The sequence below is a fragment of the Phyllobates terribilis genome, unplaced genomic scaffold, assembly GCF_046119375.1.
Source record: "Phyllobates terribilis strain yellow unplaced genomic scaffold, ASM4611937v1 Scaffold_1__5_contigs__length_1240528914, whole genome shotgun sequence".
NCBI lineage: Eukaryota > Metazoa > Chordata > Amphibia > Anura > Dendrobatidae > Phyllobates > Phyllobates terribilis.
In genome coordinates this window covers 447,725,167-447,748,186 of record NW_027362761.1, presented here as the reverse complement: position 1 = coordinate 447,748,186, position 23,020 = coordinate 447,725,167, and the positions used below count along the sequence as shown (strand labels likewise).

Genomic DNA, 23,020 nt, shown 5'->3' with positions numbered 1-23,020 from the left:
AAAAATGCAGGTATCAGGTTTTGCTGCATTTTTAGTGAAAAAAGCAGGTACAGCAGTATGTGAAAATATTTATTTTCGTGATTTTCCCAAGTTTAAACCATAATGTCTTGGTCTCATCACCTGAGAATGGCAATTAGGATTAGTACAGTTTAATTAGATTAGCAGTGTGTGAAAAGTAAACATTGGCTGACCAAGGTGTGAAATTGAACAATACATGGCCAACTCAAGGGCTGACCAAAGTGTGAAAGTAAACAGTATCCTACAAACTCAATGCACTTCCAATGTCTTACGTAAACTATTCCTGACCAATTCAACCCCCCCGCTGTTACATTTCTAATTATATATTTTTTCATGAACCCCTATGAAGTTTTTTGTTCAGAATAGTCACTATTTTTTCAGACACAAAAATCTTATTTCCACTAAATAATTTGATCAAATTGCCCTTTTTTACAAAAATGGTTTTATGGTTTCACATATGTCTTGCATTGGGGACCTGTGTTCATGCTTCTGTGGTGGAAGCAAAGCTGAACTTGGAACCTGAATAACGCAGCATAAACGCAGCAAAACCTGCTTTTTGTAAGCAGCTTCTTTACTCACAAGAGAGCAGGTTTTACTTGCAGAAAACAAAACACAGCAAAAACGCAACGTGTGAACATAGCCTTAAGCATTGTCAACATGGAGGGTGAAAAACCTCCAATAATGTCCAATTAAAAATAACAGTGGAAACCGTAGTGAAGTCTGTAGTCTTATTAATTGGAAGCTCTAACCTAAGCATTCTCTCCATCTTTGCGGTTGCAGACGTGTCCTCTTAATCTGACTTGCTTAAAGGGGTTGTCCATTTTCCCAAATGTGTTGGGAATGTGATTGTGTGGCCCTTACTAATATATAAGTATTACATGTTCTCATCCTATAATTAATAGTGTTGCCTTCATCAAAGACTGCATAGCTCTCCTGTACAAAAAATGGCTGATGGTAGAGGAGCAGGTGATCAGACCTGTCCATCAGCCTCCTCCAAATGAAAAAAAGTTCATACATGGAGGCTGATGGACAGGTCTGGTAACATTTTCATCTACTAGCATCCATTTTGTATAGGAGCGCTGTGAGGTCTGTGAAGAAGGCAAAACTAAAAGCAGGAGGAGAACCTATACTTGTACATTAGTAAGTGCCCCAAATCATGTCCCCACTACATTTTGTTAAAATACAGAGAAAGTGGGCAGCCACTTTAATAAGTGACTTTATTATGTTTCCTTATATAGTTCCATCATATTCGGAAGCTCTTTACAGACATTATCGGCACAGTCCTCATTGGGGCTCACAATCTAAATTCCTTGTCAGTATGGCTTTCGAGTTGGAGGAAGCCCACACACACACGGGAGAAATACAAACTCCTTGCAGATGTTGTCCTTGGTGGGATTTGAACCCAGCACCCCAGTGCTACACTGCTGAATGAAACTGAATGGCATTTTTCATTCTTCTCCATAGATTTCAATACATGCAGCTAATTGATGAGAGCAAGAACCAATGCTTAGATGAACGCCGCGTGAAACTCCTAAAGTCCCAGGTTTTACAGCTGGAACGACAGGTAATATATATCAGCCAGTAGGACATCTACTGTCTCCTTATGGTCAGACACTTTCACTTTGGCAATGGAAAGCTTTTCATAGTTTGGCACTTTTCAAATGCTTTATTAATATATTCATAAGGCCAGATTATGCCAAAATGGAGGGCAAAGTATATAATGCGATTAGTAAGCAAGAATATAATGGATATAAGCTGAAATGTTGCACAAGAAAGGTCACCCACAACGTTCATAAGAACTATGTGGCCCACTCAATACTGTGTGCGCTCTCCTGTGTGCTGAACTGTGCACTGTTTGGGGGTCTATTTGGCAATCTGTAGGGGTTTCAGAATTTGGCCCAAAACCGATCTGCAGGCAATTAAAGTGCCTGTCAAATTTGAAAAAAACCCACAATCAGAGGAGTTTAGTTACTCTCTAATGCTCTCTTGGTTCAAAAGACTAGAACATCAATTGTTGTGATTTTTTACATTTATGACAGTGTTATAAATAGGAAAGATAATAGTGTTTAATGGTAGTTTCCATTATAAATGTCTATCTTTTTACTTACATAAAAAGAAAGCGCAGCAGCACTCCATTATGGCCAAGATACATAAAGACAATAAAACCATTTGATTTAAACTGTGTTATTACTCAATGAGCTTTACTTACAAAAAATGGAGGTTCTTAGCGCATAAATTGGCCAATTCATGTGTGCCCATCAACTGCTGCAAGGTGACCTCCAATCTTTTTACTTATATTTATTGGTAACTGAGGAATACATGTATAACGTAGTCTGTGTAACACAAATGATACATAATTCATGTCTGTATCAGTGAATGACTTGGCAAAGTAAGGATATGTGCACATAGTTTCTTTGGGTGCTTTGACATTGTATTCTGGCACCCGTTTGGTTGACCTGTCGGGGCTTACACTTGAACCCCAAAACGGGATTCGGACATACAGTACAGACCAAAAGTTTGGACACACCTTCTCATTTAAAGATTTTTCTGTATTTTCATAACTATGAAAATTGTACATTTCACACTGAAGGCATCAAAACTATGATTTAACACGTGGAATTATATACTTAACAAAAAAGTGTGAAACGACTGAAAATATGTCTTATATTCTAGGTTCTTCAAAGTAGCCACCTTTTGCTTTGAAGACTGCTTTGCACACTCTTGGCATTCTCTTGATGAGCTTCAAGTGGTAGTCACCGGAAATGGTCTTCCAATAATCTTGAAGGAGTTCCCAGAGATGCTTAGCACTTGTTGGCCCTTTTGCCTTCACTCTGCGGTCCAGCTCACCCCAAACCATCTCGATTGGGTTCAGGTCTGGTGACTGTGGAGGCCAAGTCATCTGACGTAGCACCCCATCACTCTCCTGCTTTGTAAAATAGCCCTTACACAGCCTGGAGGTGTGTTTGGGGTCATTGTCCTGTTGAAAAATGAATGATGGTCCAACTAAACGCAAACCGGATGGAATAGCATGCCGCTTCAAGATGCTGTGGTAGACATGCTGGTTCAGTATGACTTCAATTTTGAATAAATCCCCAACAGTGTCACCAGCAAAGTACCCCCACACCATCACCCCTCCTCCATGCTTCACGGTGTGAACGAGGCATGTAGAGTCCATCCGTTCACCTTTTCTGCGTCACACAAAGACACGGTGGTTGGAACCAAAGATCTCAAATTTGGACTCATCAGACCAAAGCACAGATTTCCACTGGTCTAATGTCCATTCCTTGTGTTCTTTAGCCCAAACAAGTCTCTTCTGCTTGTTGCCTGTCCTTTAGCAGTGGTTTCCTAGCAGCTATTTTACCATGAAGGCCTGCTGCACAAAGTCTCCTCTTAACAGTTGTTGAAGAGATGTGTCTGCTGCTAGAACTCTGTGTGGCATTGACCTGGTCTCTATTCTGAGCTGCTGTTAACATGCGATTTCTGAGGCTGGTGACTCAGATAAACAAATCCTCAGAAGCAAAGGTGATTTTTGGTCTTCCTTTCCTGGGGCGGTCCTCATGTGAGCCAGTTTCTTTGTAGCGCTTGATGGTTTTTGCAACTGCACTTGGGGACACATTCAAAGTTTTCCCAATTTTTCAGACTGACTGACCTTCATTTCTTAAAGTAATGATGGCCACTCGTTTTTCTTTACTTAGCTGCTTTTTTCTTGCCATAATACAAATTCTAACAGTCTATTCAGTAGGACTATCAGCGGTGTATCCACCAGACTTCTGCACAACACAACTAATGGTCTCAACCCCATTTATAAGGCAAGAAATCCCACTTATTAAACCTGACAGGGCACATCTGTGAAGTGAAAACCATTTCCGGTGAAGCTCATCAAGAGAATGCCAAGAGTGTGCAAAGCAGTCATCAAAGCAAAAGGTGGCTACTTTGAAGAACCTAGAATATAAGACATATTTTCAGTTATTTCACACTTTTTTGTTAAGTATATAATTCCACATGTGTTAATTCATAGTTTTGATGCCTTCAGTGTGAATGTACAATTTTCAAAGTCATGAAAATACAGAAAAATCTTTAAATGAGAAGGTGTGTCCAAACTTTTGGTCTGTATTGTATGTGCCAACGGAGCCATAGACTAAAATGGTGCTAGCAAGGTGAACGTGTACTCTGCCGTACATCATTTTATTGCATATACGCCTACTGGAGGTGGATACACAGACACAGTCTACTACATCTGAATGTCCTCCTCCAGTAAGCATATACGCCCGAAAATGATGCACGGCAGCGCGCACGTTCGCTCTGCTGGCACCATTATAGTCTATGGCTCCATTGGTGCATACGTCCGAACCTCCCGCAAAACGAGGCCACCGAACTGGTGCCTAAATGCAATGTGAAAGCACCTTTGCCTTCAGGCTCCAGGAAAATGTTGGCAGTGTTTTCCTGCATCGTCTTTGGCGTTTTTACAGTCGTTTTTGCGACCGGCATCTTTTTTTCTTCGGAATTAAGACTACTAATAAGCGAGCAGCTTACAAGAGGAAATCGCCCGAAGAATGAACATGCTGCTTGGTTTCGAAGTCTGAAGCTGTTAAAAGTAGTGACAAAAGATGGAACATATGCACAGCAAGTTGTTTTTACATTGCTGTTAATTATGTTCATTTTTTTGTAGCTTTTAATTAAAGCTGTTCCAGGCGGAAGGCACCTGAAAAAGCCGTTGTGTGCACATACTGATATAGTGTGTTCATACAGGGATTTCCACAACAGAAAATTCTCAAATACCTCTGCGGATTTAGCTGCGACCAGTAGATTTGCTGTTTACATTGTAAAGTGTGAAACCTGCATGAAATCTACAGCAAAAAAATGGCATGCCGTTGATTTAGGATTTTACAACACAGGTGAACAACTATGTTTTATTCTTTTCCGTTTTTTGCTTGACAAAGGCCATTTTGGCCGAAACGTTGCAATGTGTCTTTTATGGATGGATTAAATAACAGCTAAGTTTTTTTTTTGGCATCCTCTGGTGCTTTGGACTTCTGGAGAACAGATTAATTCTCCGATGTGGAAAAGATGAGACAAGTTCTCCCAGGGGTACACTGGTTGTGCAAGGGCTCTCCTATAAATCTGGCTACTGTAAATGCAGTAGCTTTTCTGTACACAGATCCGCTGCATATATTTATTTATACAGCACCATCATATTCCACAGCGCTTTACAGACATTATCGTCGCTGTCCCCATTGGGGCTCACAATCTAGATTCCCTATCAGTATGTCTTTGGATTGTGGGAGGAAACTGGAGTACCCAGAGGAAACCCACACAAACACGGGGAGAACATACAAACTCCTTGCAGATGTTGTCCTTGGTGGGATTTGAACCCAGGACCCCAGCGCTGGAAGGCTGCAGTGCTAACCACTGTATGCCCCATAAGGACACGCCCTGGGCTTTTTGGAAAACCTAGGTGCAAACCATTGTGGAAACCAGAAATATTAGCCTGGTTGCACATCGCACTTTTCCCAGGACATAATTATATGCCATACAAAAACAACCAGAATTGTAAGAATTTGACAGAAGAAACATCTGAATGTTATTATATACAGTGGGTGAAATAAGTATTGAACACGTCACCAATTCTCTAAGTAAATATATTTCTAAAGGTGCTATTGACATGAAATTCTCACCAGAGATCGGTAACAACCCATCCAATCCACCCAGGCAGAGAAATGAAACCATAGATGTCCATAATGTTAGGTTATGTGTAATCATGAGAAATGACACAGGGAAAAAGTATTGTACTGAAACTTATTTAATGCTTGAAGGTGTTTTCTGATTTTAGAGAAACATACCTTCTAAGTACTAATAAAGTAAATTCACACCAATGTTTGAAGTATTTTATATTCTACTAGATTTATTTTGGTGTGGGTGATTGTTGCCTCCTGTCTGCCATCAGGTGATGCTGCTGACGGAAGGGCTCAGCTCCAGGGCGTCTGTACTTCTTGAGCTTGGCGACGCACTACAAGCCGTTGTAGAGAAGATGCAGTAAGTACTAATAGCCATGTGCTGTAGATCGGCTTACACATGACATTTGACATGATGGGAGTTGTTGTATGTATGTATCTATAACTATACATTTCCAATTTGTGCAATCTATGTCAAATCTGTAATTTCTTTTTAAAAATATGCACTTTTGTCAGTTCAAGCACATTCTATTTATAAATCAGCGTCTTAAGTCATTTAATTCCCTTTGTAAATCAGGTCTCTACTTACCAGCGAAAACCGCACTCCTGACGTACAAGTCTCCAGAGTAGAGCTAATACGAATGATTGAGATCTGCCAATCCATGCAGGACAAACTGCAGCACCGTCATCAGGTGAGGACGTCTGCAGGTACCACTGGCCTCCAGCTGCTCATTTGTGGTCAGATTCTACTGGTGGAACTGGTTTTAAAAGTCTCTATCAGTTCTCCTTACTTTTGGTGTGTCTTAGGCAGATGTCAAAAGTTTTAATTGGTGGATCAGGTCTGCTGCTTGACATCTTCCAAATTCTAGAATGAAGGGTCTGTGGCACACGCTTTTATCTTTTTTTTTAGAAACCTGAATTTGGGCTGTAGACTGTATCTGCCCCATATTCAGCTTTGCAAGAGTAGCTGAAGGAACATGGCGCTCAGCAGAGTATTAAAGTGCCATAGTTTTATTAAAGCGAATCTGTGAGCACAAAATGACTGTTCAAACCAAGCATAGCTCGTTACACTCTTGGCGTGGCTGAATGACTCAGGGCACCATCCCACCTTCTTGTTCTCAATGTGTCTCCGCTCTCCTCTGGCTCCTGTAAAGCCAGAGCTGTCAATCAAGGAAGAAGAGAGAGGAGATAGATGGAGAACAGGCAGGTGGGAAGGTGTACGGAACTGCTCAGCCACCAAAAGGGTGCTCGGCTTGGTTTGAACAGTTATTTTGTGAACAAGCAATCACAGATATTCTATAAACAGATTTTTTTTCATTTCTTTTATGCATTTAGAGCACTTCTTTAGGTTTGCTGCTGGTATAATGAGAATTTATGCGGCTTTGACCAATTGTGTTCACTCTGTCAGTAGATATAACTTTGTGTAAACTTACATGCAATATCACAAATCTTCTGGTAAAACATATATTATGGTGTTATGACTAATTGTGCTAAGTGACCAACTCAGCAATACTATACAAATCTGTGTGCGGTAAATAGCACGGCGATGGAGGGAAGCTTTCTTTACAACTATCTACTATACTTTTACTTTTATTCTATCGGTCTCACAATGAGTATTTGGTACGTTTATGACGTTGCTGATTTTCTGCAGCATTTCTGCACCAATTAGCTAAATTAGATTTGCATTTTTAAGTGCATTTTTTTTAAAGCATTTCAATTGTGTGTGTTTTCCCGCTGCAGTTCTTGTCTTGTTTTAAACAAAGCTGCTTTGGTTTGGAAACCTCCTGTTCCTTGGCTTTGATAAAACTTTAGTGTGGATTACACGTGATTTTATTGCATTTTCGCTGCATGTGAGTTTTTTATTTGTGGATCTTCCTAATCTCATTCATGCCTGTAAGGAAAATCCATAACACCTATTTACCCAGAGGAGAAATTGACTATTGCCGATTTCACAATCGTACCGCAGATCAGTTTCTGCAGCGTAGAAAAAGCACATACACTTTGCTGTAACTGCTGAAAAATACACAGCAAAAAAAACGCACCGAATACTCATTGTGGGAACTTCTTAGTGAACTGAAGATTAGTTACACTGGTAAAAGTAAAATGGCAACAAAAATCTGAAAATCCTCCGAATCTTCTGCTTTTCTCTTGTTTAACACTAGATGTCTCCGTGTAGCTTCGTAGCAAGATTACGTCTTATTTTAATGTTCTTTGTTATAATCATAAAGACCATGTAACTGCAAAGAAAACAGACACTTGTCAATTATTCCAAAATGTAGTCCACAAAATCAATGCATTGGAACCTAATGAGAGAGAAAAGGGTTTTCCGAAGTATATATTTTTTTTAGCTTAAAGCTTTATATGCACAAAGAAAAACTCTCTTTTTATAGAATTATCTCTTCTGTGCAGCCAAAAAGAAAATACAAAATTTCCATTTATATTTGTGTAATTAAATTAGGAATGCTAATTGGAGTCTGAGGTGGGGTTAACGCATCCCTCGATTTCCTCCCTGGGCCATTCTGCAACTGAAATGACTAGCAAGATAATGCAAATGTCTACTCATTGAGGCTTTTGTCTTTTATAGACGCTCACAATGGAGTTCATGTGTATCAAAAAATGAAAAAAATAGAAAACAGCTACACATTTGTTTGTTAGCCTGAAAGGGACGACGACCACAAATTTATCATCATGATTTACAGCTACTTTGTTAAGTTTTCAGCAGAATCTCTGGAATCTATACCCAATTCCTCATCTCCCACCAACAATGGTTTTCTAGCACCGTATCCATGACAGCAATTGTCTAAATGAAATGAATTTTTAAACAAATATTGGAACCATTCAAACCTTATCTCGCCATTTTTGCTTCTATTGTTTTATATGGGGAATAAAGAGCTCTGAAATGAGAATATAACCTTCAGTACAATGCCAACGGGAGGCGTAGATTTTTAACGGGGTCATGAAGAAAAGCTGTGTTAGGTCTCATTCACATGTCCGTGTATAAACATGTATGTGGAAAAAAATGGTACCGGCGTAATCAGTGTTTTGGATCAGTGTGTCAATTTTTGCCATCAGTGTCACCAATTGTTTTTTATGGATGGATAAATAAATGACAAAGCGTCTCCTATACTTCAGAATGTTATATACGATCAGCACACTGATCCAGATCCCATCCGTGTGCTGTACTTGTTTTTCACAGACTCCTAGACTTGTATTGGCCCTTATCATCTGCAGTGCCGGAAAAAAATGGACATGTCTCCATGTGTTTTGCACAGACACACAGTCCGCGAAAAACATGTACATGTGAACAGCAGCAAAGATTATAATTGGTACGTGTTGTATGTGTGAAGAAAGAAGATACAACATGTACATGGAACACAGACGTGTGAATGAAGCCCTAGAGGAAATGCACATGTGGCATATTTGCGTTCTGTGTATATTTGCTCATCCCAAATTTGCAACGTAGTAAAGGGCCAGCAAAGGAGATGAGATTTCGAAAAGGTCATCTAATAACTGGAAATGTTTTTGGGTGAAAATTTAAATCCACAGCAAGTCATTTCTTTGGATTTGCGTCGTAGATTTCACCCATCTCAGGGTAGAGAAGTAACATTTTCAGCGAAATCCAGGTTATCTCTATGGATTTTGCACCTTTTTGCGCTCAGATTTATATACATGCTGATTTTGCTGCTGATTTTGCAGCAATGTAACAGCACAGAACGTGCAGATTCCCCCACTGGCTGGTGTCACACACTATATGTTTTTTTTTTTTTTTTTTTTTTTTTAATCTGCAATGTGTAGAAGGTCACACAGCCTTGCACCTTAAAGGGAATGAAATACTATGTGCGGACATGTTACATAATTATTTGCTCAGCTGTTTAGCATGTTTTGGTATAAGCAGTTTTATCAGTGATTCGCTGTGCTAGATGTGTAATAGAATTATTAGATCTAGAAAACAATCTAGAATGGAATGGAACAATCCTAGAATCTAGGATTTATTGACTGTTTTAGGACAGAGGTGTGTTGCCCAAGTTAACAACCGCCAGGAACGCTGACATTTCTATGAGCAAGCGAGTGGGCGAGCTATATGTCTGTCTGTCTTCTAATATACCTACACTATCTATTTATCTCCATTGGTGTGCATGATATAGAAATTGTGACTTTTCTCTTAGTCTGCCAAACCCTCTAATTTAAGCAGGATCGGCCCCATCAGCTGAAGTTTATTGGGAATCTCCTGACTTTCCTTGACAGATGATGTAAGAGGAGAGAAGGATGGAGCAGTTATACTTTCTATGCCTGATCCTTCTGTTTTCAGGGGTGCTTTTGTTGTATTAATGGAGTATAGGATTACTGCTTTCTTACATGCTGTAAAACCCCAGTTAACCCTCTATAATATTATGATGTGTTGTACAGATTACAAACCCAGCTCTGCTACTGTTGTAGCCTTTCTTAAACTAACACAAAAGAAAGATATCATGACATAGAAAGTCAACTCCTAACACAACCCAAGCCATTGAACTTGTATAGTTAGTAGTGATGAGCGAGCGTGCTTGTTTAACCCTTTCACCAAGCATGCTCGGGTGCTTGCCGAGTATCTTCGGCGTGCTTGTATATTATGTTCCAGTCCTTGCGTGTGCATGATTTACAGCTGTAAGACAGCCTGAACACATGCAGGGATTGCCTGTTTGTTAGGGAATCCTCCCATGTATTCAGGCTGTCTTACAGCTGTAAATCATGCAGACTCAGTGATTGGAACATAATATACGAGCACGCCGAAGATACTCGGCAAGCACCCGAGCATGCTCGGTGAAAGTGTTAAACGAGCACGCTCGCTCATCACTAATAGTTAGGTGTCAAGTTATACTTTTCTGCCTCATGATATATTTGTCAATTTATAGGTTATGTCTATATGACGTGTATCCCCCATGAATTCCCCAAGAAGCTCGTGCAACCAGAGAATAAAATTTCAAGTGAACCTGTGATGCTGAGCGACGGGCAGCATGAGTCGGGTACTGGTTGTCATTTCAGCAAGGTATTTCTTGCTATTAAACACTGCACAGTTTTAGAGAAAACATACATTTAGAAGTCAGCGGGTGACGATGCCACTCAGATGACTAGTCCAGGAGGATGGCTCCGGTCCACTATAGGGACAGACCTGTCAGTCTGGAGAGTGGAGCATGTAGAATCCGCCCGGGGACCTGTCTCTTGGACTAGTCACTTGGCTGACACGGTCCCTGGATGGCTTGTAAATGTATGTATTCTCTGACATGCTGCAGCGTTTCAGTGTAAAATCTACCTGTCTGAAATGACGATACCGGATTCTGATTCATGTTCCCGTTTCCAGCAGCACGAATCAGCTGCCAGGTTCCCATTAAAAGAGTACCTATCATTTCACATTTTGATTAGTTTATTCCCCCCTAGCATGCTGGAGATCAGTGGGTAGTCCGGGTCCTGAAACCCCTACCGATGGCTCATCAGACTGCTCACAAGTGCTCACTTCAGCAAGTTTTAGGGCTCAGCTCCTACACAATGGTACGGACCCATAGACTGTCCATACACTGTTTAGTAGGTGGACTCATACAGGACCGGAGCACTGCTAAAATGAAAGTTTGTGAGCAGGCGTTTGGGCAGACATCAGGGGTCTCAAGACCAGACCCCCACTGATCTGTAGGAAGTTTATTTAGGAATAGCATATAAAAAAATAGTAAAGCGATAGGTATCCTTCAGTAAAATGAATCAGAAATAACTTTGAAATTAGTGTCCTACTTCTGTCACGCCCAAAGATATTTTTTTATCTCTGATATTCAGAATAGCCATATTAAGTTTTTGTGAACAGAATAATTCAATAAAAAGTTAAATGCAGCAGTAACAGAAATGCATGAGTAAAGTTGGTGTTGCCTTATAAAAGCACTTAACTGCTGTCACAGCCCTGTCGCCATTTATTTTTAATGCCGTAAGTGTTGGGCCTAGCAGTGAATTAGTCAGCCACTTTGCTGACATAGACCTAATAGCAGGATGGGATAATGTGTGTAACATGAAGGTGCCTGAAATCTGTTTGGATGGAAGGGGGGCTAATTTAAGAAAATGTGTCTATCTAACAGGACATGTGGAGCTGGATTCGAGCTGTGCTATTCAGTTTATTTTTTTCCATTTTGGCAGAGCCAATATAACATTTGTGAATCCATTAAAATATCAGTAATTTACATAACGTTTCATATGAATGAGATCCTGATACTTTTTTTTTTAAAGCAATTACCCAGTGATGGAATTAATAAAATATTTCTTAGATACTTGACAAAATGTTCTTACTCTTGCCAAAACCTAAAAGTTTCGGGTACTTAACTACACATATACATATTATAAAATCTCAACCACTACAATATGCAGTTATTTGTGCACTGTGCGATTTATCCATTTTCTTTCAGTTATTTAGGTATTTTGCTTGTCTTTGGTTTTTCTCTGTCCATAGGCCTTATGTGAACATGCATTTACATTTTGCATGCACATCAATTTACGTTTCAGTTCAAACTCCCAGGTTTTTTCTTAATATGCAGTACATGACCTAATGATGAAGCGTGTGTCCGTAAGGTAGCCATACGCTTGATACAACCTTTGGTGTGTTATGGTCTCCATACACATGAGACTAAAGTCAGCTGAACCCAGAGATATCGAGGAGACCGGCCGACTGTCTTGTGTTTATGGGGCCTTCACGACTCTTACCCTACAGATGATTTCAGCGGTTGATCCTTTTGTTCTCCTGGAGGTAATCTGCCTGCAGATGAGTGTGACAGTGCTCTATCTTAAAGAGCACAGAAGCACTCAGCCAAGCGTTCCTGTGTATAGGGCAGACAGGAGAGAGAACTGACAGCCAAACAAGCGAATCTGTATGGGTCCTCATCCCAACAGCTGTTCCTCTCAGCCAAAACATGCACATGCATGCTCTGCTTTCCTGAGCATGCATGTGTTCTAGATGGGGGAAAGTTGAATAAGTCCTCTTTCTTTTCGCCAAAATCGTTCCTTTATGGCAGTAAGTGATCAAAAAAATACTAGTTACTTCAATGTACACATCATACAGTAACAGTGAATACACCAGTACTGATGTTAAAGAGAACACATGGTTCTTTTTCAGAAGAAAGAAACTTCTCTACAGCCCTACTTATTAAGTGTTTTCTTCTAAACTGGCATTATTTGCCATAATTTCCCCAGCAGGCATTGCCTTTTTTGTACCAGTGTCATAGCCTCGTTTTTTATGGCATCCATGATGACAGCTCTATGATCCTGCCTTCCTTTTTTGGATTTGGTGTGGAGATTTGGGTTCAGTTCTTCTGAAGCCCTGCACCCACTTTGGAGCAGATAAAGCAAAGTTTCAGTCGTCTCCGTGTTTAAATCTAAGGAGGGAGAAATTGATTGTATAAAACCAGTGTATGCTGCTCTCTCTAGTCGTGTAGGAAGGTATTTATCAGCCCAGTAGAATGCTTGCGGTGGCTTAATAACTACATTTTTGACCACTGATTCCCTTTAATACATTGTACCAAACGATGATATTCCGACAATGGAAAATGTATGGTTGCCTTTGTTTCAACGTGGAAAACCACGATGGAAGTCTTGCAGTTATTTGGATTATTGATCTTGTATTTATTCCTGTACTAAGCCTTAGGACTATGTAATAAGTTGTGTATATCATATGAGCATCATTATAGTCACCCTTTGATCGCTGATCTTGAAGACCTCCGTTATGTTCTAGCGTCAGTGATACAGGCACGTGTTTGTATGAGCACAGTCATTAGAGAGGTCCTATAATTTTGGCTTCTTTTAGTGGATAATTTGATCTTTATTGGACGGCCCTTTCCTCACACTTACTATAACAATGCCGAGGTTACAGACATGCTATTAGTGGGGACCAATCTGTTTAATTTGGCTGTTGCCTTTAATTATGGACAGCTTCGTTGATCAGGTCATGTTGGCTAATAACAGGAATGTATTATTAAATGTACAAAGTTCAGAATTATATAAAAACATACTTTTTTATTTTATTTACATATCCAGTTGGGTTTGTCAGGTTTGTACTCTGAGTCTTAAGAATCCCTAAGCCCAAATATGAATTTGCAGAGGCGACATTAATGACATTGCATTTTTCGGAGCACTTAATATATGGTGAAAGTGAAGTGGTCATGTAATATCCAAATATAGCTGTTTTCCACAGCTGTACTTATTGGCTGCTCTCAGCCCCCCATAAAACCGTACTTGTTTCCGCTTTTCTTACATGAGTTAGAAACCTAGTTAATTTCACAGTGTCTCCTTTATTGACTGCGCTGTTTAGCTTTGGTTTTTCCCCTCCGCCATATGTTAGTGATTCATAGCGTACAGATTTTCCATGTCAGTCTTGCATAGTCAGATTTGGCTAGCCCTTGCTTCTCACTTGCTGTGGTTTTTAGACATTATAAATAGCATCCATGAATCGAGGCAGGCGGAGTGATGGAGGAGAACAGGAAATTTCTTGTTTGATCGTTCCCTACTCGTGCTATAAATATGGTTTAAAAAAAAGTTAATGGATTAGCAGCTATATGCAAGATGGTTTCACCCTAATAGGTCATTATGTAACGTGCTGGGGCTCTGAAGCCTGCTCTCAGCAGTTCTCTTCCTAAAAGGTTGGCATCATTTACTCTCCTTGGGTCTTTCCATACTTTAGTTTTATTTGCAAATAGGCAAACGTCTGTTTGTAATAGAACGTATTACAGAAAATGGCCCACGCGAGCGGAGTAGTGGGAGGCAGGAATGTGAGATTGCTGGGGGGCTGACACTTCGGATGTGTGGACTTTTCACAAGATACCGTTCAGTGAAAATACACTAATATATCTGTCCTATTACTTTATAGAAGTGCTCGTTTCTTTGCGAAGCCTGTGGTCTTTTACCAATAGCAATAGGGCTCTTCTTTTACACTTACGTATGACTTTTTTTTCTTTTTTTGTTGTTGCTTTTTCTGAAATGTTACTGAAATACTTCTCATAACGAGTTATAAGCACATGTAAACTATGCAAATTGGGTTATTGCATTTGTAAAAAAAACAAAAAACTTTTGACTTACAAGGGTTAAAACAGTACAAATATGGATCTATTGGAACATTCTGCATACTAAAAGCCAAAGCCAAAAGCCGTACTAAAAGCCAAAGCCAAAAACCGTACTAAAAGCCAAAGCCAAAAGCCGTACTAAAAAGCCAAAATAAATGAAAAAGTCTGTACAAAAAAACATGAAAAAAACAAAGCAGTGACCACTGCTCTGTTTCTTGTAGTGGAGAGGATTAGCCAGTAAAACAACTGCAGAAGGTGTTGTACAGGGAATGTGTAATCAGAAAATGACCAATTGTTTAAATCCTTTTCTTGTGTTGCATGTATTTTTTTTGTCAATTTTTTTTCATATTTATTTGAATGAGAAACTAAATTGGCAATGCTGCAATTTTCACACTGGCCACTAGGGCTTTTTTAGACTCCTCTTTTCAGTACTTTCAGGTAGAGTTTTCAGCAGGCCGCTTATCAGTCCAGGCCGGATTACAATGACAGATACAGCTGATAACACAAGAGCTATCAATCACAATAGGTGATGTCACAGCTGACATTTGCACACGCTCATTAGATGCTTCAATACAAAAGATAGGGTGAAGGTCTGTTCATTGTGGCAAATGTATGTGTTATTTCCTGTTTCTTGTGTATAAAAAAGCCAAGTGGTCAGTGTAAAAATTGCAAGATTTTTTTTTCTAATGCAGATCTTGATATGGAAAAAAATGGAATTGACAAAAATGAACTAAAAAATATTTAACACAAAAACCTGATTTTAACATTAGGTCATTTTCTGATGATGGCTTTCTTATAAAGGATAAATGTACGATACTTTCCAGTAAATTTTTTCAGAATAAGCTATCCAATCTGTGTTCATGAAAAATAAAACAATCTTTGGAAATTATATCATTTTTATCCTTCATTTTCACCAATATTCACCTCTGCAGACTCTATATCTATATTTGCAGTCATATCTGAGCTAGTGGGAGAAGACTAGCTTATATCATGTCTCCCATACACATCATACAGTAGCATGCAGGGATGAATTCCTATTCTTCACTCCTTAGCACACAGACCGTGGCGGCAGAAGCAGCATGGAGGAAATTATACACCAATACTGAGCAGTGTAGCTGTGAATCCAGCTCTGGGTTAAGTAAATTACTTGCTCGAAAGCTCAGCACCATCTTTCTATGTGTTTCCCTGCCTGTTTTCTCCCTCTGGTCTTCACTCCTATTCCTACATCCCCTTTCCATCGTGTATATTAGGCTGTGTAACCTGACATGTCACTGTGGTGCTAGTCCATATTGCCATGGACAAAATTGAGTAGAGCAGTGGAAATTGAGTTCAGGAGGCAGAGGGCAGAAAAAGTGGAGAAAGAAGAAGAATTCTCTGATAAGACATATTGCAAAGTTTCTTACATTCACATGTACAGTGCCTACAAGTAGTATTCAACCCCCTGCAGATTTAGCTGGTTGACACATGCGGAATTAACTTGGCATTGTGACATTTGTACTGGAGATCAGCCTGGAAGTGGGAAATGCACTGCAGCAAATTTTTTTTTTTTTTTTTTTTTTTTTTAAACGTAAAAAGTTAATTCAGAGTGTCATTTATTATTCAACCCCTCAAACCACAAGAATTCTGTTTGGTCCCCCTAAAGTATTAAGAAGTAGTTCAGGCACCAAGAATAATGAGCTTCACATGTGTGGATTAAAGATCTCTTTTGCCAGCCTTTTCTGACTATTTAAGACCCTCCCCAAACTTGTGAACAGCACTCAGACATGGTCAACATGGGAAAGACAAAGGAGCATTCCAAGGCCATCAGAGACAAGATCATGGAGGGTCACAAGGCTGGCAAGGGGTACAAAACCCTTTCCAAGGAGTTGGGCCTACCTGTCTCCACTGTTGGGAGCATCATCCGTAAGTGGAAGGCTTATGGAACTACTGTTAGCCTTCCACGGCCAGGACAGCCTTTGAAAGTGTCCTCCTGTGCCGAGGCCAGGCTTGTCCGAAGAGTCAAGGCTAACCCAAGGACAACAAGGAAGGAGCTCCGGGAAGATCTCATGGCAGTGGGGACATTGGTTTCAGTCAATACCATAAATAACGTACTCCACCGCAATGGTCTCCTTTCCAGACGAGCCCGTAAGGTACCTTTACTTTCAAAGCGTCATGTCAAGGCTCGTCTACAGTTTGCTCTTGATCACTTGGAGGACTCTGAGACAGACTGGTTCAAGGTTCTATGGTCTGATGAGACCAAGATCGAGATCTTTGGTGCCAACCACACACGCGACGTTTGGAGACTGGATGGCACTGCATACGACTCCCAAGAATACCATCCCTACAGTCAAGCATTGTGGTGGCAGCATCATGCTGTGGGGCTGTTTCTCTGCCAAGGGGCCTGGCCATCTGGTCCGCATCCATGGGAAGATGGATAGCACGGCCTACCTGGAGATTTTGGCCAAGAACCTCCGCTCCTCCATCAAGGATCTTAAGATGGGTCGTAATTTCATCTTCCAACAAGACAACGACCCAAAGCACACAGCCAAGAAAACCAAGGCCTGGTTCAAGAGGGAAAAAGTCAAGGTGTTGGAGTGGCCTAGTCAGTCTCCTGACCTTAACCCAATTGAAAACTTGTGGAAGGAGCTCAAGAATAAAGTCCACATGAGACACCCAAAGAACCTAGATAACTTGGAGAAGATCTGCATGGAGGAGTGGGCCAAGATAACTCCACAGACCTGTGCCGGCCTGATCAGGTCTTATAAAAGACGATTATTAGCTGTAATTGCAAACAAGGGTTATTCCACAAAATATTAAACATAGGGGTTGTATAATAATTGACCCACACTTTTATGTTTAAAATTTAATAAAATTCAACTGAGCAACATAACTTTTTGGTTTGTAAGATTTATGCTTCTGTTCATAAAACCTACTCTCGTTTGCAGTTTGAAGGCTCTAACTTATTTGCATCTTATCAAACCAGCTAAATCTGCAGGGGGTTGAATACTACTTGCAGGCACTGTATTATTGATTCATGCAGAGTTTGTTGAATGTACAGTTTTCTTTTTTCCATTGTGTGTAGATTATACGAGACAATACACTTTATTGATCCAGAGGAAATTTATATCTATAGATAATCTACATTGCCATTCAGCTGGCCATTTGATTTAATCTATAGGTGCCCATACACCTTAGATAGATGTGTACCATCTCTCCTGATTTTCCAATACACTTGATTGACCAAGCATTGATATGTTTTCAATAGGGAGGGGCAATCCGCTGCCGCCAGGCACCTCTTGTGGCAGAGAGCAAAAGATCAAATCTTTGAATTCAAATCTCCATCGATATCAGAGGTTTAAGACCCTCAATACATAAAATGCTCTCTCTTCTTGCTAATGTCGACAGGTTTAGCCTATTTTAATGTGATCTTCTAGGGAATGTGTCATCAGAAAATGACCTGATGTTTAAATCGAGTTTTTATGTTCAATGTTTTTTTTTTTTTTTTGGGGAGGGGGGGTAATTTTTTAAACATATTTAGCTTTCACCCAAAGCTACTACTCAAAATGTAACCTAATTGTTTATATAGAAGCCTTATCTTTGCCTAAATTAGAATCTGTCTAGGTCCTTATGAAGTGAGGGGGAGAAGGTGAGCTGTGTTGACACTAAAGCCCCCGTCACACTAAGCGAGATCGCTAGCGAGATCGCTGCTGAGTCACAAGATCTCGCTACTTTTGACACTTAGCAGCAACCAGGCCCCTGATGTGAGATCACTGGTCATGTCGGAATGGTCTGGACATTTCTTTGATCGTTGAGGCCCCGCTGGGTAGCATGCATCGGTGTGTTTGACACCTTACCAACGACCTTGTTAACGACTCAGACACAGAAACACATAGGCGTGCATCGTTATACAGGTCGCTACGGGTCGCCGCATCGTTGCTGCGTCGTTGGGAAGATCTGACTGTTTGACATCTCACCAGCGACCACATAGCGACGCAGCAACGATCCCTGACAGGTTTTATCGTTGTCGGGATCGCTGTAGCGTCGCTAAGTGTGACGGGGCCTTTAGTGAATGGTGGATCCTGTCTTATCTACTATATAAAGAGTAGTTCATTTTAATTGTAATCCTGTCTGTGATGATACTGCTGAAAAGTCTTCTGTACAGAAGTGGAAGTGTGTCTGTAGTATTTAGTTCTTAACCGCTTCCCGACCGACCACTGTAGATAAACGTCGGCGCTGCCTGGGCTCTGTGCAGCGCCGACGTTTAAAAACGGTGGGTGGTCCCGCAGCGCTCAGGACCCCGAGGGTCCGGCAAGCTCTGCGGGTGCGGTGCAGAGCCATAGCTCTGACAGGGAACATCATCGGGACCTAATTGGATCAGGTCCCAGTGATGTTAACCCTTTGCTGTCTTCTATATGCCGCGATCTATAGTGATCGCGACATATAGAAGATAGCAGGTGGAGAGGGGGTCGTCTACTTACCTCTCCGACGACCCCTGATACCTTCCAGGACCTGGCGTTGTTATGGCAGCTGGAGGTCACATGACCGCCTCCAGATCTGCCATATATGGTGTCCTGCTAGGCTCAGCCTGCAAGCTGAGTCCAGCAGGAGACACAGTGTGAAACTGTCAGCAGTGGTCTCATCCAATGTAATATATGTCTATTACATTGGATTAGATCAATGATCAGAAAAATAAAAATTAATGTCCCATACAGGGACTAAGTAAAAATGTAAAAAAAATGTTTTCAAACTGTTAAAAGAAATCACAAAATAAATAAATAAAATATTAAACCGATAAATCCGTATATTTATGCAAAAACCAAAAAAGTACACATATTTGGTATCGCCGCGTCCGAAACAACCCGAGCTATAAAACTGTCACACTAATTAACTCCTTCTGTGCACACCGTAATAAAAATAAATAAAAAACGGAGCAAAAAACTATGCTTTTTTCCTCATATCGCCAAACAAAAAGTGGAAAAAAATGCGATCAAAAAGCAAAATGGAAATAAAAATGGTACCGCTGAAAACGTCATCTTGTTCCGCAAAAAAAAGCTGCCATACAGCTCCCTCTGCCGAAAAATAAAAAAGTTCTAGCGCTCAGAATAAAGTGATGCAAAAAAAATATTTTTTCTATAAAATTGTTTTATTGTGTAAAAGCGCCAAAACATAAAAAAATATACAGTAAGTGTAGTATCGCTGTAAACGTACTGACCCGAAGAATAATGCTGCCTTATCACTTTTACCACACGCAGAACGGCATAAAAAAAAACCTCAAAAAACAATTCCTGAATTGTTGGTTTTTGTTAATTTTACCTCCCAACAAAACGGAATAGAAAGCGATCAAAAAATGTCACGTACCCAAAAATGGTACGAATAAAAATGTCAACTCGTCCCGCAAAAAACAAGCCGTCACATGACTCTGTCGGCCGAAATATGGAAAAATTATACCTCTCAAAATATGGCGATGCAAAAACTAGATTTTGCAAAAAAAAAAAGCGTCTTTTAGTGTGTAACAGCTGTCAATCATAAAAACCCAATATAAATCTGGTATCTCTGTAATCGCACCGACCTGAAGAATAAAGTAATCTCATCACTTATACCGCACGAGGAACGGCGTAAAAAATAAATAAAATCAATTCTTCACCTGCTACTGATTTGTTTATTATGTCTCCCAATGTGCTCACCACACATCTAGATAAGTTCCCTAAGGGATCTAGTTTACAAAATGGTGTCACTTGTGGGGGGTTTCCACTGTTTAGGCACATCAGGGGCTCCCCAAATGCGTCATGGCGTCCGCTAATTATTCAAACAAATTTTACATTCAAAAAGTCTAATGGCGCTCCTTCCCTTCCGAACCCTGCAGTGTACCCAAATAGTGGTTTTCCCCCAAATATGGGGTATCGGCATACTCAGGAGAAATTGCACAGCAAATTTAATGGTGCAATTTCTTCTGTTACCCTTATGATAATGCAAAATTAGGGGATGAAAAACATTTTTTGTGGGAAAAATGTGAAAATTTTATTTTTACGACTCAATATTATAAACTTCTGTGAAGCACCTGGGGGTGCAAGGTGCTCACCACACATCTAGATAAGTTCCCTAAGGGGTCTAGTTTCCAAAATGGTGTCATTTGTGGGGGGTTTCCACTGTTTAGGCACATCAGTAGCTCTCCAAATGCAACATGGCGTCTGCTAATTATTCAAACAAATTTTACATTCAAAAAGTCTAATGGCGCTCCTTCCCTTCCGAACCCTGCAGTGCGCCCAAACAGTGGTTTTCCCTCACATATGGGGTATCAGCGCGCTCAAGAGAAATTGAACAAAAAAATTTGGGGTCCATTTTTTCCTGTTACCCCTGCGAAAATAAAAAAAATTGGGTCTAAAGTAACATTTTTGTGAAAAAAGTTAAATGTTCATTTTTTTCTTCCACATTCCAAAAATTCCTGTGAAGCACCTGAAGGGTTAATAAAGTTCTTGAATGTGGTTTTGAGCACCTTGAGGGGTGCAGTTTTTAGAATGGTGTCACTTTTGGGTATTTTCTGTCATAAAGACCCCTCAAAGTGACTTCAAATATGATATGGTCCCTAAAAAAATGTTTTTGTAAATTTTGTTGGAAAAATGAGAAATCGCTGGTCAACTTTTAACCCTTATAGCTCCCTAACAAAAAAAAATTTTGGTTCCAAAATTGTGCTGATGTAAAGTAGACATGTGGGAAATGTTATTTATTAACTATTTTGTGTGACATATCTCTCTGATTTAAGGGCATGAATATTCAAAGTTTGAAAATTGCAAAATTTTCAAAATTTTCGCCAAATTTCCGATTTTTTCACAAATAAACGCAAGTGATATCGAAGAAATTTTACCACTATCATGAAGTACAATACGTCACGAAAAAACAGTCTCAGAATCAGATGAATCCGTTGAAGCGTTCCAGAGTAATTACTTCATAAAGTGACAGTGGTCAGAAATGAAAAAATTGGCCCGGTCACGAAGGCAAAAACAGGCTCTGGCGCGAAGTGGTTAAACAATCCATAACTGATCTGTTCAGCAGGTTGTTTTAATGACATTTTCCCTGTATGCCTGTGAGGGAAGGATGATTTATTATGAACTCCTTTCTGTAAACTTTGTAATGTCAGTAATACACTCATCCCCTCTCAGTGTTACCGATACATTTCTTCAAACATTTTTGTAGTAAAACGTAATTACTGAGTGCATCGCTGTGGATGTTTTTTTTTTTTCAGGTTGTGTTCATTTCATATAATTCTTGTTAAAAACAAAAAACAGGAGCTGATCTCATAAAGAGTAAATCAGGAAAACGTTGTTAATCAGATTTCTGAAAATACACATTCAGGCAGAGAACCCATGAAAGTTACACTTCTTTGTGTGTGTATACAGATAGATCATACACATACATATTATTATAGAATTAGTACGTTTGTGCTTTACAAATATTATTACTTTGATTATGGAAAGAAAAGACGGCTGCAACGAAGAATATTTGGTTCCAGAGCTGAGGCCGCTGTCTTTACTCCATTTGACATTCCCCTGGTGTATGTCCGTTTTTAGCTCTCCCAACCAGAAATCTGTCATGATGGAATGAATAACCCCACTCTACGTTTCATAATCATCCCTCTAGTATTTGCAGTCGATATGCAAACATACTATTTAGAAACATGTCAGAGAATGCAAACACATCGGTGTTTGAACACAGGATCACTTGGCTTCCAAGTTATTTACTCTCTTCACTCAAAGGAACACATTCACCTTTTTTTCTAATTTTATATAGTCTGTCATTGTTTGGTTTTGCTCAGCTTTTGCACACTTTCTACATATTTATTAGAAGATATCAGCTGGTATTTTCCACTTTTTAAGAATTACCTGTTTCTGCAAACACCTGTCCTTAGTTATTTCTCCTCAACTTAGGAGAACTATACATTACAGTGAAAGTCTGATAATCAGGTTTCCATTAGTGTAGGATTCCAGTGAGTCTGGCATCAATCAAACTGTCCCTACTGTTAATTTTGGGTTTGATGATTAGATATTATAACTCAGTGGTGCACAAATAATTTTTTTTAGTCCGATGGCTGCATTTTAATCTTTTTCTGCTTTAAGTGGGCACAAAAGAACTTGAGCCATTTTGTGTCGTACTAATATGGTATTGGTGCTCAAGTGTTGACTAAATAATGAAATGCTCATATATTCACTTTTAGAATTGCTCATTATTCACTAGCTGCTGCTTTTCAGATCTTATTCTACTTAGTGCCACATATCACTCACTTATCAAACACAT

At 39.8% G+C, this 23,020-nt stretch overlaps 1 protein-coding gene across 5 annotated transcripts in view; it reads left to right on the top strand.

Moving 5' to 3' along the window:
- LOC141265258 (uncharacterized) overlaps positions 1–23,020 on the top strand; it is a 154,697-nt gene that overhangs the window by 35,583 nt on the left and 96,094 nt on the right. For all 5 annotated transcript variants that reach the window (XM_073678141.1, XM_073678112.1, XM_073678131.1 and 2 more), the window contains 3 exons: positions 1,483–1,582; positions 5,963–6,051; positions 6,268–6,382. In XM_073678141.1, coding sequence (XP_073534242.1) covers positions 1,483–1,582; positions 5,963–6,051; positions 6,268–6,382 — 304 coding nt within the window. The remainder of the gene's footprint in view (positions 1–1,482; positions 1,583–5,962; positions 6,052–6,267; positions 6,383–23,020) is intronic.